The 12,348-nt window shown below is 47.2% G+C and overlaps 4 protein-coding genes across 4 annotated transcripts; 2 read left to right on the top strand and 2 right to left on the bottom strand.

The window, feature by feature from the left end:
* Positions 1 to 950: 950 nt before the first annotated feature.
* On the top strand, positions 951 to 2,132 carry LY89DRAFT_671333 (uncharacterized protein; the record flags this gene model as incomplete). The annotated part of the gene is made up of 3 exons (XM_018213213.1): positions 951 to 1,093; positions 1,180 to 1,591; positions 1,650 to 2,132. 3 exons carry the CDS (start codon positions 951 to 953, stop codon positions 2,130 to 2,132), a joined length of 1,038 nt encoding a protein of 345 aa, XP_018069292.1.
* A 2,485-nt stretch (positions 2,133 to 4,617) lies between these two features.
* On the bottom strand, positions 4,618 to 6,496 carry LY89DRAFT_686537 (NAD(P)-binding protein). Its single transcript, XM_018215309.1, has 5 exons — positions 5,917 to 6,496; positions 5,299 to 5,865; positions 5,211 to 5,251; positions 4,957 to 5,158; positions 4,618 to 4,904 (listed from the first exon to the last, which is right to left on the bottom strand). The coding sequence occupies exons 1-5, from the start codon at positions 6,131 to 6,133 to the stop codon at positions 4,843 to 4,845; spliced, it is 1,089 nt and encodes a 362-aa protein (XP_018069291.1). The 5' UTR covers positions 6,134 to 6,496; the 3' UTR covers positions 4,618 to 4,842.
* A 2,538-nt stretch (positions 6,497 to 9,034) lies between these two features.
* Positions 9,035 to 9,776, top strand: LY89DRAFT_125527 (uncharacterized protein). Its single transcript, XM_018205193.1, has one exon. The coding sequence runs from the start codon at positions 9,307 to 9,309 to the stop codon at positions 9,703 to 9,705; it is 399 nt and encodes a 132-aa protein (XP_018069290.1). The 5' UTR covers positions 9,035 to 9,306; the 3' UTR covers positions 9,706 to 9,776.
* Positions 9,777 to 9,847: 71 nt separating this feature from the next.
* On the bottom strand, positions 9,848 to 11,502 carry LY89DRAFT_698482 (MFS general substrate transporter; the record flags this gene model as incomplete). Its single annotated transcript, XM_018216984.1, has 2 exons — positions 9,848 to 11,176; positions 11,341 to 11,502. The coding sequence occupies 2 exons, from the start codon at positions 11,500 to 11,502 to the stop codon at positions 9,848 to 9,850; spliced, it is 1,491 nt and encodes a 496-aa protein (XP_018069289.1).
* Between the last annotated feature and the right edge of the window lie 846 nt (positions 11,503 to 12,348).

Below are 12,348 nucleotides of genomic sequence, written 5' to 3'. Positions count from 1 at the left end.
AATTAATACAGTACACATCAGTGGCAGCATGAGTGCAAGGGGCTCATCAAAACTCTCAGCATGTCATTTCCTGTCTTCTGGCTATGTATTCAATTCTTTAGACTTATCTGCTTGATTCTATGGTATCAATAAGTTACTGTACATCTCAACCGAGTGAGACGAGCTGTTACAATAAGTCCTCTAAGATGTTCTTTTGTTCTCTTTACCTGGCTATCTTGTTGCAATGATGGATAATGGGGAATTGCCTTGATTCATTAAGAGGTGATGAACCCCTGCTATATATAATATTTACCCTACGGTACTGACATCATAAATCATATGTACGCATCATAATGACACGTATATTAGGATGGGTGCATGATATTACGACTATTTTAATACTATGTCATGATGTAGCCTTCCACCCTGATATGTTGACTTATGGTACGCTATGCCCTAGCTTACCATGAGCATTTAAAGGTGATTTCCAACATATCTCCTAGTGGTCTTTTGAGGGGTGAAAAAGTTATTTGCACACAGAAAATAACGTTAAAAAACTGCAAAACAGTGTCCTCCAATGCAGGCTGTTGCTGGCACGTACCCCTCTGGACTGCTGGATTATGAGTCCAGCGCGCTATCGATGCGCCATCATGCCCATTTTCCCGCTGTACTGGATATCTGACTGACAAATGCTAATTGAGATCTATATCATTCGTTTTGGGGATGGCAGAAAGTGCGAGTGGTATTGATATCGGCTATTAAGCTGGGTCTACAAGTTCCATTCACTTCTCAGGATGCTACTCCCACCTAGGTAGGTTCACGTGTTTACTAGCGTGATAATTTAGGTACGCTAGCAAACATATTCCTTACTTCTTACGCTCTTTATACACACCCACGAACTATACCTTGCAAGCAGTCCGCACCTTCAAACTGTATTAAACAACCTCAACATCGACTCCGACCAGTTGAAGATGGCTTCGTCGACAATTCCGGAAAAGGCCTCCGAAAAAGTCGTTCACGCATTGACATTTCTCGATTTCAACGAGGCTCCATATCGAAATTACCACGAATATCGCGGATGCAGTGCTGAAAGTGACATGCCCTATCGGAAGAGGTGTGTCCATAAGTTCTATTTCAATGGAAGGCGAGCTTCCCCTCTGGAATCTTTTGCGCGAATCTGTAGCTAACCATCTTTCAAAGCAGCCTCTTCAAAGGTCTTGAAAAATTGCCAGAGTGCCTTCGCCATCAGATCTACCAACTCGTTGTTATTGACCGCGATACGGTCTCCCGAGACCATCCAACCTACTGGCTCAATGCCTATTCAGATTCTCTCCTAAATATCCGAAATATTGAGGGGTGGACTGAGCCCGGTGTCCCCACTCCGTCGCTCGAGTATAAAGCAGGTTTCTTTGAAAAGAAGTTCTATAGCCAGAAATATGAAAGTTTGAGGTCTCCATTCTGCACTATTCGCCATTTCGCAGAAGCTCTCAGATTGTTGGACCAGGAGAAAGAGAATCGAGCAGGTGCTACACTGGAGGATTTCTTGCATTGGGTTGGAGACCACATCGTGGTCGAGCTGGAGACACCAGATTTGAATATTGGGCGAGCCATAGTAAGTCTAAACAACAACACCAACTAGTGACCGCGGACTGACAACACGATTCTTGAAGTCCACTCGACTTGTATTGGACACCTTGGTTCCTTTTGGCAACTACATCACACATTTGTCCCTCGAGCATATTCCCCACGGCCCACGCCCAGATAACCATAGCAGATTGTATGGAGAACCCGACTACAAAACTAAAGACTTCATTACGCTTTGTGACCAGGTAGGAGCTGCGATGCCCCATCTTCAGTCGGTAGTTTTCTGGGTGGCTCTATCTGAAAATGAGCTTGATATTGCTCTGTCCTCGCCCAGTAAACAGCCATGGGTTCGAGCTTGCCAACGGCTAGGTGTGAAAAAAGTCGAGCTGAAGCTACTGATAGTCGTGGTACCTTCTAGCAATCAAACACATCCAATATGGCTTCCCTATATCAGAGCTCGTCGACTAGCGTGGTGGAAGCCTAAGGCTGGATATCAGAAGGTTGATGCAGAAAAGGAGACTAAGTTGCGGGACATTCTGGCTCAAGAATTGATTGATGATGAGCCATAACTGAAGCGGGAAAGAGGAAAGAGAGATGGGTAGGCTGGTAAGGAATGAGAGCGTACATTGCTGCTAGGAAGTGCACGGAGTGGAAGCCCTGAATAAAGTCTTTATACAAATCCCCCTGATCATTCATATAGCACTGTGATTTCCCAGGATTTGACAATCAAGATAAGTGGCAAGGCTACACATAATCAGTAAGTTATCTGCATTGCTGCTGCTGAATTTCTTGAATCCTGTACTCTAAGAATGTCAATCATATACGGAATTGCATCAAGGTTTTATGTTTTCAAAGTGATCCAAGAAATAAAATTGTCAATTTTCAAGGCAAGAATCATGCCACACAACGCTAAAGAGGAGTTCACCTTCCAATTTTGGCTATTCACTTCAAATTATTCACAAAAAACATCCAGACTTTCCACATCCATCAAGTATCTGATAACAAAAACAACAACTCTTGTCAAATTGAGCTACGGCTCCAACAATCATGTCCAATACTCCAAACTTACACCCTCTAGGAACATCTCAACTCTGGCAACGTTCCCCGATCATACTCCCGAAGGAGATGTTTGTGACCACAAGCTCTACAAACCCACCGCCAAATACTTTCACAACTTCTACTGGAGTGGTGACGCAAGTATCCCAATGTCGAGGTCAGCAGAATTCCACACAAACACACCATGCTTCCTTTGGTCCCTTACTAACACCACCCCAGTATCCTCCACCGCTTCACAACACTCCAAGAACTAGTCCGCGACCAAATCTACCAAATCCTCGTCAGAAGCGAAGATGTACTAGCATTTATAGAAGCGACATGCAACAGATTTTCATTCCGAGCTGTTATCGGACAATTAAGGAGAAACAAGCAGTTGTAAAGTAAAGCACTATCTGATTGGTTATCTGTATTCAAAGCTTAACTGGCTATCACTATTTGAAATAGCGCTTCAAAGTTGCGCACAGTTGCAACGTGCAACAAAAGTCAATGCTGAGTTGCTATTGGACACTTGGTGATAAAGAATTAGCTACCCAGCACTTTAGCTACTCGTCTATTCAATAGCCGACTAACTAGCCCTGGCTATTTGAATTGCGCTAATCAAAGTTGCGACATGCAACAAAACATCCAAATGTCCCAAAACACTTTCGTGGGACACAGTGAAGGAAGACTAAAAGAGACTTCACCAAAGCACGTCATATCCAATCCACGGCATCTTTGCTAAGTTTGAATATTTACGTTGGATGCACAGCAAACCCAACAACCCCCCCAATCCCCCTCAACGCGTCTCCCATCTCTTTCCCAACCACCCTGCCACCCCGCAAACACGCACCCATCAACCCGTCCTCCTGCCCCTCCCCCTCTACCCGTCCAAGCTCCTCAGTCCTCCCCAACGCATCGACGATAGCCTCCAAGCCCCTCTCTACAATACAACACACTTTCACCGTTTCCAGTAACGCTCTACTGACATCGCTGTCCGCATCTGCATCTCCTTCGATCTTGAAACTCGGGAGACTGTCTGAGTCCGCTACCATGACTGGATTAGAGGGGAGCGATTGCAGTTGTTGCGTGATGTTGGCTTTGATTCCTGTTTCTAGGGAGGAGATTTGGGATTGTATGGCTGAGAGGGCGAATTTGAGGGTGTTTAGGTCGGCATTTGCTGGGAAGAGTGGTGAGGACGTAGGTGAGGTAGAAATCGTGGGTGAAGAGAAGGAGCGGCGGTGGTGAGGCCGGTGGAAGGGGGTTGGGGGTCTGGGGATGGTGAATGTGGAGTCTTTGGCGTGGGGAGGAGGAGTAGAGACGTCTATCATGAGTTTTTTGGGGCGTTGAGGACTTTTTGTGTATGCTGGAGAGGTGGGCTGGTTGTGGGTAGAGTGCGTGTCTCGCGTTAGGCCCTGGGGAATGTTAGAAGTTATCTATGGTGGAATGGAAAGGATGGAGAGAGGGTGGGTGTACTTCGACGTCTTTACGTAGTGTGTCGCCGAAGGTTAGAAGTTGGTTGAGGTCATGCTCGATTCTCTGCGCAAGTGTCAGGGCGATTTTTATGACGAATGTCGGGGGCTATACCTCGACATCTTCCTCCACGGCCCGATCGCTAGACTGTCCATCCGCAGGTCCTTCATCGAGCGGATTATATCCGCCGATCTCTGATTCAGACATATCAACTCTCTCTGCAGGGTTGTGATTAGGTGAAGAAGCACAAGAGCGCTATTCAATGTTAACATAGCGCTGAACACCAGAAGAAGGAGAACCATACAGCGTCGAAGTATCCTGTACTGGTAGTGGAAGGAGATACATCCTCTGAAGAGGCAGGTACGTGTGAAAAATAGTCATCCATGATGGTTTGTAGGATGGAGTTCAAGTCTAGCATGGGAAGGGTGGAAGTGCGCCGATATGGAAGCGCAAAATCTAGCATTCAATGACTGTGGTGCATTAAGAAAAAGTGAATTGGATATTGAGATTGGATGAAATCGGAGAAAAGACGAAAGGACAAGACAAAAGTGGTAGTACAGAGTTTGATTGCAGGCTACGTAATGCTGTGTCTATGAGATAAAGTCAAACTTAGCTGTCTCTGCTGCTAGTTGCACGTGATAGCAATCACAATGCCCCGTTGTAAAGTAACAACTTGGTGTAGTACATGCAATGACGTCGTATCTCAAAAGAGGATCTCAAGTCCTAAACTTTCTATGATCATACACTCACGAAATTCGTATTCCTATCAAACTTTCACAGCCTAGATCCAACTCCGTTCTGAGAGTCGTCCTCCTTTACCTCTACCAGAAGTTTTCCTGATGGCACAGTTAGATTTATGAGGTGCAAGAACGAAAATTGAGAGCTTACCAGTGTTAATTCCCTTATACAAATCGACAAGAGCCTGCTCTGCAGCTTTCAGTCCACCTTTTATGATAGTTTCCTTGCGCTGGAGTTTTCCTTCTGCAAGCCAATGCTCAATATCTTTTCGTGCAGAGGGGTACTGAGCTGCGAAGTCAAAGACAATGAAGCCTTGCATTTTAATCCGCATGGCGATCACCATAGTGATATTCTGTTAATGGTTAGGAAGTCCATTTTGTGGTATTGAAGGGAATACTGCTCACCTTAGGTCCAACGGGAGTCTTGGAGTTATACTGGCTGATAGCTGTTGATTGTCAGAATCGAATCCAAGGCTCAGTGTTGCAGACATACCTCCGCACATCACAAATCGTGCATGTGGCTTTGCTCTACTCAACGCAAGTTCTAGAATTTCTCCTCCGACGTTGTCAAAGAAGACATCGATCAGATCCTTGGTCTTCTCTTTGAACTGGGCCGCGAAGTCCGCACTCTTGTAGTTCAATGCTTCATCACAACCCAATTCTTTCAGCCACTGCACTTTGTCGTCACTTCCGGCAAGACCCAGAACCTTCGCACCCTTCAGTTTAGCAACTTGGCACGCCACGCTTCCAGTTGCTCCAGCAGCACCAGAAACAACAACAAAGTCTCCAGTTTTGACCTCTCCAATATTCAGCATGCCGAAATATGCCGTAAGTCCGGTGAGGCCAAGGACACCAAGAGCATCCGTAAGTCTTCCGTTCTCTGTGACCTCCAGCGGAGTCACCTCCTTCGCATCCACAATAGCAACTTCTCTCCATCCTGGGGTGCAAGTAACATAGTCTCCCGCCGAGAACTTTGAAGACTTGCTAGCAAGCACTTTACAGATGGCAAAACCACGCATAACCTCGCCGATCTGAACTGGAGGGACATACGAGCGCGTATCTGAAAACAGTCAGTATCACGTGTGAGGGGCAAAGGAGGGGTGAGACATACCATTAAGCCAGCCTCTCATCGCAGGATCGAGCGACAGATAGATGGCCTCAACAAGAACCTGATCATCCTTCACATCCTTCTCCGAGATCATCGGGTTCTCCTTGATCGCCAATGTCTCTCCAGGGATAATGAGCCCCTCTGGCCGTTTAGCCAGGACGACAGACTGGTACGTTGATTGAGCCATGATGTTCTGCTTTCTCGATACCAGTTTGCCCATCTTGGCAAGCGCTCTCCCTTTATATAGGTACCCAGGCAACAGAAATGATGGATTACAAATTCTCTGCGTCTCGAGCCGTTGATAGTCTGGGTTTTGTGAAACCTCTACCTACGGAGACGGTTGCAACAAGTGGAAGAAGATGGACTGACTCGTGCCTCGGCTTCGGTCCATTGCCCGTTTCGGACGGAAAGCCGGGGCTTGGAGGGGAGAAGTGCCGGAGCCGGCTGCGAGTCCTGGGAAGATGCTCCGGCGCTGATATGGCATACGTGAATTCCTGTTGGCGAGACCAAAATGTGATAATGGTGGGATTTGGCATTGAGAATGGGAGCCGGACTTTGACGGCCAAAGCTTCCACGCCCTCCGATTGGATCTGCTTGGATGTCAGAAGTGTCAGAATATAGAGAGGCGGCCTCATCGGCCGCGTACCCGCATATCCGCCTGTTATTATAAGAAGGAGTGGAGTTTCCGTTCCCGATTTGTAAGAATTGAAGATATTTTTGGGTTTACGGGCGTATTAATACACTACGTAGGCCATGCATCGGATTTAAATAAAAAAATCATTCATGGTCTGGAGTAGGTGGTGGGGTCACGATGCGTAAGAGTTGAAAGATAGAATCGGCTCTGAATGTCTATCAATCATCAATGAGAGATTGTGGCATTGGTTGTGTACACGACGACAGGAAACTCAGTGGCTCACGCCTTTCATGCCGCATCACATCTGGATCGCTTCCAAGGGGCCGATGAGCTGTGCAATCAGCAACCGATTTGAGCAGTCTGCAGGTCTACCTGGCATTGCAGCCCAACCGGGCTTCTTAGTGGTCTCGACCTCCTCAATTCAGCGAACTGGCTCATGAACCACTGATGAGCAGTTCCACTTCGCAAATCAGAACCACTTCATATTGACATGATATAAAGGTAAGCAGTTGGTTTCCAACTTCTTGGTTCTTGAAAGTCTGGGTTGAAATTCCTGACATTTGGTGCTCAAAAATCCTGACCTCCAAACGGACAATTGAGCATGAGTGCTATACTGCTCCATCAGCGTATATTCTACGTCGTCAACCCTTCCATTTCACCTTACGCTAATATTTTTACAGTATATACAGAAGAGGAAAATTGGAAGCATGGAATCACACAAGTTCAGTCGAAAAGGAGAGCACCGACCATCTGCAAGGTAGACAAAGGATATGCCCCCGCGAACTCGCTCTCATGTTGGCAATAGCAGCTTACATCTAATAGGTGTCTATGAGATCAAGTGTCGCTCCTTATAAGATAATCCAGAATCCGGGCCTCGCATCGATGCAGGAGCCGAGCCAATCGATCTTGGGATCTAAAATATATGCCAAGATGTGCAAACCTCCTCCAACCACCGCGACAGGTCCTACCATCCCCACAGAAAGGCACGCTTGATTACGAGAATGGAACCATGTATCGTCAGCTTAAGTAGCTCTCAACAATGGCCCAACCAACACTAGGACTGAAGCATGGACCACCAACCAAGTTCATTCAATGTCCAAGCATGGCAGCGCGGCGTTGTATCCTGGGAAAATGTCCACAACCGCACCTGGATTATACCCGCACTGTGAATACTCACCTGGACACGCATACTTATCACCGATGTTTGTTACACGTGCAGTAGCAAGCTTCCAGTAATGATCAGTCTGAACAAGTCTCACAGCTACGATCCTGCTATGTAGTTCAGAGACCGGCTCCAAACGCTTTCCCTGAGACTTCTTGACCTCGTCTCCTCAATAAGAGCAGAGCATTCCTTGAGATTCAACGGACAAAGCAACGATAACTTCCTCACTTGACGCGTGCGATGAGACGGATGCAGGTAGCCAAAAGATTGAAAGACAACGCCAACAAAAAAGCCCAGTGCTAAAGATGAGACTCGATCAGAACGACAACGAAGCGAACGATGAGGTCGAAGACGAGCTTGCGGACAAGGATAGGGAAAAGATATGTTTCAGAGACTGGAGCCCAATCCCCATCCTTTGCCGACCAATAGCAGTTCACCAGATTCATCTTGGCGAAGATCGTACGCAAACAAACACAAGAAAAACAATTATTCCCAGGATGAAATGTCTTTTCCTCGATCGGAGAAGTAGTAGAGGAATAGAGACTGCTTATCCATTAAGACCCTCGGGTGGAACCGCCAAAGAGCGTACAGTACGGAATGAAGATTTTCTTCTCGAAAATCCGGTTTGATGGCAGTCAAAGTACCGTCTTTGACATCAGTGACGAGATGGCGGAATAGCTTGTTGGGCTTTGTCTAAGCCGCTTATTTCCCCGAATGTCTCTTCTTCTTGTAATGCTGATAGACTCGAAAAGATCTCTGCCTCCGAAAAGCCCTCCTCTACTTAGGCCCCCTCATTTCTAGCGCTTTCTCAGGCTTGATCTCTGTAGGGATCATAGAGAATATGGATGGAGTCCACGGCTTGCACGCACGGCGATGGCTCTTTACTATCGAAGGCAGTATAATCATCTGCGTCTTTTTCTTCGCCTTCCTCATCCTGCCAAACTTCCCACGCACGACAAAGTGGTTGACCGAGCAAGAGATCCAGCTCTCTGCCCGGTGCCTAGTCGAAGACATCTGAGAAGATGACTGGATAGATCGCGAGCACCAATCCATGTTTCACGGCATCAAGTTCGCTTTTACCGACATCAAGACTTACGTCCTGATGGTCCTCCTCTTTTGCATCACCGTCTCTGCTTCGGTCAACAACTTCTTGCCAGCTGTTGTCAAAACGCTCAGATTTGACAGTATCACAGCTCTCCTACTGACCGCTCGGCCGTACGTCCTCTGTTAGCAACTTGGCGCTGCGCTACGCTGAACGCATGGCACGCTGACCGTACCGGCGAACGGTACTTGCATGTCACCATCCCGCTCGTGTTGATGGTCAGTCGCAAATTTACTGCCGTCCCAAATCGGCTAGCTCGATCCCGATATCGCGAGACCCTTTATAGTGTTAAATAAGCATTTTTTTGGTTTCAAGAATTAGCGAGTTAAGTATGAGGTTACAAGATTTAAGAGGCATACATCTTCTCAGAAAAAAGACTCAAGGCCGGATTAGGACAACGTAGCCCACGTCCGAAAAGAGGCCGCTAAGGATAAACAATGGTTCGCCCTTGTACTAAGCAATTATCATACTCCCGCCTCGGTATGATAGTTGTTAATGTTTTGTTGTTTTTTGCAATTTTTAAGGTTTTCGCTTAAGGTCCGTTTGTGGCTCACAATGGCGGCATTCATTATCGCTGTTGCAAACACTAACACAGCCGCACGATATTTCAGTATGATGCTGAGGGTGCCGTCCTTTTATTCCAGTCACGTCGTCGTCTTGACGTGGATTTCGAATACCTTGCCCCGTCCCGCCTCCAAGCGTGCGGCTAGTCTACCAGCTGTGGCTTTGTTTTTCGAATACGGTGGATATCTATACGGCGTACATGTATTCATCAAGTGCGGCGCCAAGGTATGTGGTCGCTATGAGTGTGAACACGACTACAGCCTTCGTGGTAATCATCGCCGCAACGCTCCTCAGGTTTATGTTGGTTCGCTTGAACAAGAAGCTCGATGAAGGTGAAGCTGGTTTGGAAAGTGGCTCAGGCCAAGACTTTGGTCCTGACGGCATCCTTGTGGTAGCAAACCGTCGTGGACTCAGATATCGAGTATAAGGCGGCATGTTGTAAAGTATTTATCATTTCAGTGTCCGTACACCTTCATAGCATGTACATGAAGTACGGATTCTCCTTGTCCGTCAGATCTAGGAAAGCCATCTTGTCCCTGTCTACATCATTTTGCTCGAACGCAGCACGCAACTTGTTCTCCCTCGCCAGCACAAAATACAGTGCAAGTGAAGAGACAATGGTGATGCAATAGCAAATGATCAAACCAAGCCAAAGCTCGGGATAATGTCTGGACTTGGTTTGTGACTTGATCAACTGCGGACCAACGATATTTCCCACACAATACGCCACGAAGATCGTCGCAGCCATGAAACACTTCTTTGTCTGCCCTGCGACATTCGACATCCCAATCGAGATGATAAGAGATACCACTGCGCCGAAAAATCCAGTAATCGAGTACCCAACGACCGGGGCCGCAGCTCGGTGCGACCAAGTGCTTTTCCAGATTAAAGTACAGCCAGCAATGACTGGAAGACAGCACAAGACAAGCAAGATGATCCTGATGTTCGATATACGTGAAGATAGATAGCCAGTAAGAAGGATCATGATAAAGCATATCCCCCCAAGTGGAAATTGAAACAAGATCGAATCCAGAGTTGACCAGCCAAACGTACTAACAATCAGGGGACCAAAACCACTGATAGCACCATTGATGGTATAAGCTGAAGCCATCATCAAGGCCACTAGCCAGACTTTGACGTCCAAGAACGATTCTTTGACTTGGCACCACTTGAACTTCGTACATCGCACACCAGTCTGCCCATATCTGAGACGCTCCGTAGCTACAACCCGCTCATCTTTCTTCAAGAACCAAGCCGAGACCGGAGAGTTAGGGACGAAAAAGCAAGCCAGTCCAAAGAAAAACGTGATGGACCCAGCAAGCAAATATATATACTGCCATCTCTTGAGACTCCCTCCCTTAATTTGCCCAAACCCATAATTCAGCGCCCCGCCAATAATGGTAAACAGTCCCGTCGACGAGAACCACCAGCTCTGCCGCAACGCCTGTTCCCGTTGCGTATAGAACGAGCTGACGATGCACATGAAGCCGGTGGGTATGATGCTCTCGACAAAGCCGAGGAAGAATCGTTGGGCGTAGAGGCCCCGCCAACTTGTCACTGCTGCTGTGAGCATGCAGATCAGGGACCAGAGGCAGACGACGACGCCGAGGATGCGGCCCATGTTGAAGCGTTGGAGGGCGAAGGTCATGGGGTAGAGGCCGGCGAGCATGCCGAAGTAGAACATTGAGGTTGCCCAGCTGAGGCGAGATGTGTTTGTCGTGGGAGGGTGGGTGGAGTTATCGACTTGGGAGAGCTGGAGGTCGGTGGTCATTCCGAAGAGGACTGCGGAACCTAGGATTGCCTTTGTACATTAGCATAGATTCTATCATAGAACAGTCTTGAGGTAAAAGCAAGAAAGAGGCCGTCAATGTCCAGCTCGACCAAAAACATTGCCCCTCAATTCAATGTACAACCCCAAACTCCAACATCGAATCCCCAAACTCCCAAAATCTCCCATACACTCACTTTATCATAATACACCAACCCATACCCAACAATCATCGCGGGAATCAAGAACATATCAATCTTCCTCACGACTCTCCTTTCCACCGCGGGGTCGACAGCATGCCCATGCTCCCCCACCACCGCGATCGCAATGTCTTTATCCCTATCGACAACATCCTCCATCTGCGGAGGAGCTGTAGCGACAGATTTCGCGTGCTCTTGCGCGCTCATTCTGGCATGTTGAGAACGGGTGGATGGATCGGTCCGTTCGAAGAAGAGGAAGAAAATTTCGACCGGACCTTCCGCCGCGGATCTGCTAGGAGATTTTTATCGTGGGCCATTATTGGTTGCGGGGCTTTGGCGTCGATTGGGGTAGAAGATGGCATCATGCGTGTCCTTGAGTGAGGATTCGTGTGGATTCGTGATGTTGTGAGGTGCTGATGTACTGCTTTGGATTTTGATGTTTTGCTGAGCTGAAATGTCTGTCAACTTTGTGGCAGACGGCCATTTTCGATTCAGCTCGTCACTGTCTCCTGTTTTGCAATACCATCCATCAACGCTGCATGGATTCTTCGCAATTCTTTGTACCTGGCTATTTGCTAGATGAAGTCAATGTGCAGTATTTAGTCCATCTACTATTGGGAGTCAATTTTGCATTTATCAGGTGTAATTAGGACGATTTTCCTGCACAGCTATATCAGATATCAGCCGTCATTCTTGCATTATGAACCCGCATCAGCTTGAGATATCGCAACTTGCAATTATTAGTTTGGTCCTTTGATTCCAATTCAGCTATTCCTTGTGGTTGTTCTGTTGAAATTACATTCTGTTCGGTTTCGGCTTCACAGAGTATTGTGTCCGAGAGCATTATTAGAAGCAACAATACAGGACGAGTAAACCACTTTCTCAACTCTCATGGCGCAGTAATACGTACATACTTATCAATCATTCATGAGCGGTTGTTTCTCCACGAAATACCTGCAACTCTGAGTGAAGCCTGTCTGTCAAGTTCCATTTCTTGCCTCTACG

This window comes from Mollisia scopiformis, assembly GCF_001500285.1.
Source record: "Mollisia scopiformis unplaced genomic scaffold LY89scaffold_16, whole genome shotgun sequence".
In the NCBI taxonomy this organism is placed as follows: Eukaryota; Fungi; Ascomycota; class Leotiomycetes; order Helotiales; family Mollisiaceae; genus Mollisia; species Mollisia scopiformis.
The sequence above is the reverse complement of the archived record's forward strand: the minus strand, read 5'-3'. Positions and strand labels throughout refer to the sequence as shown.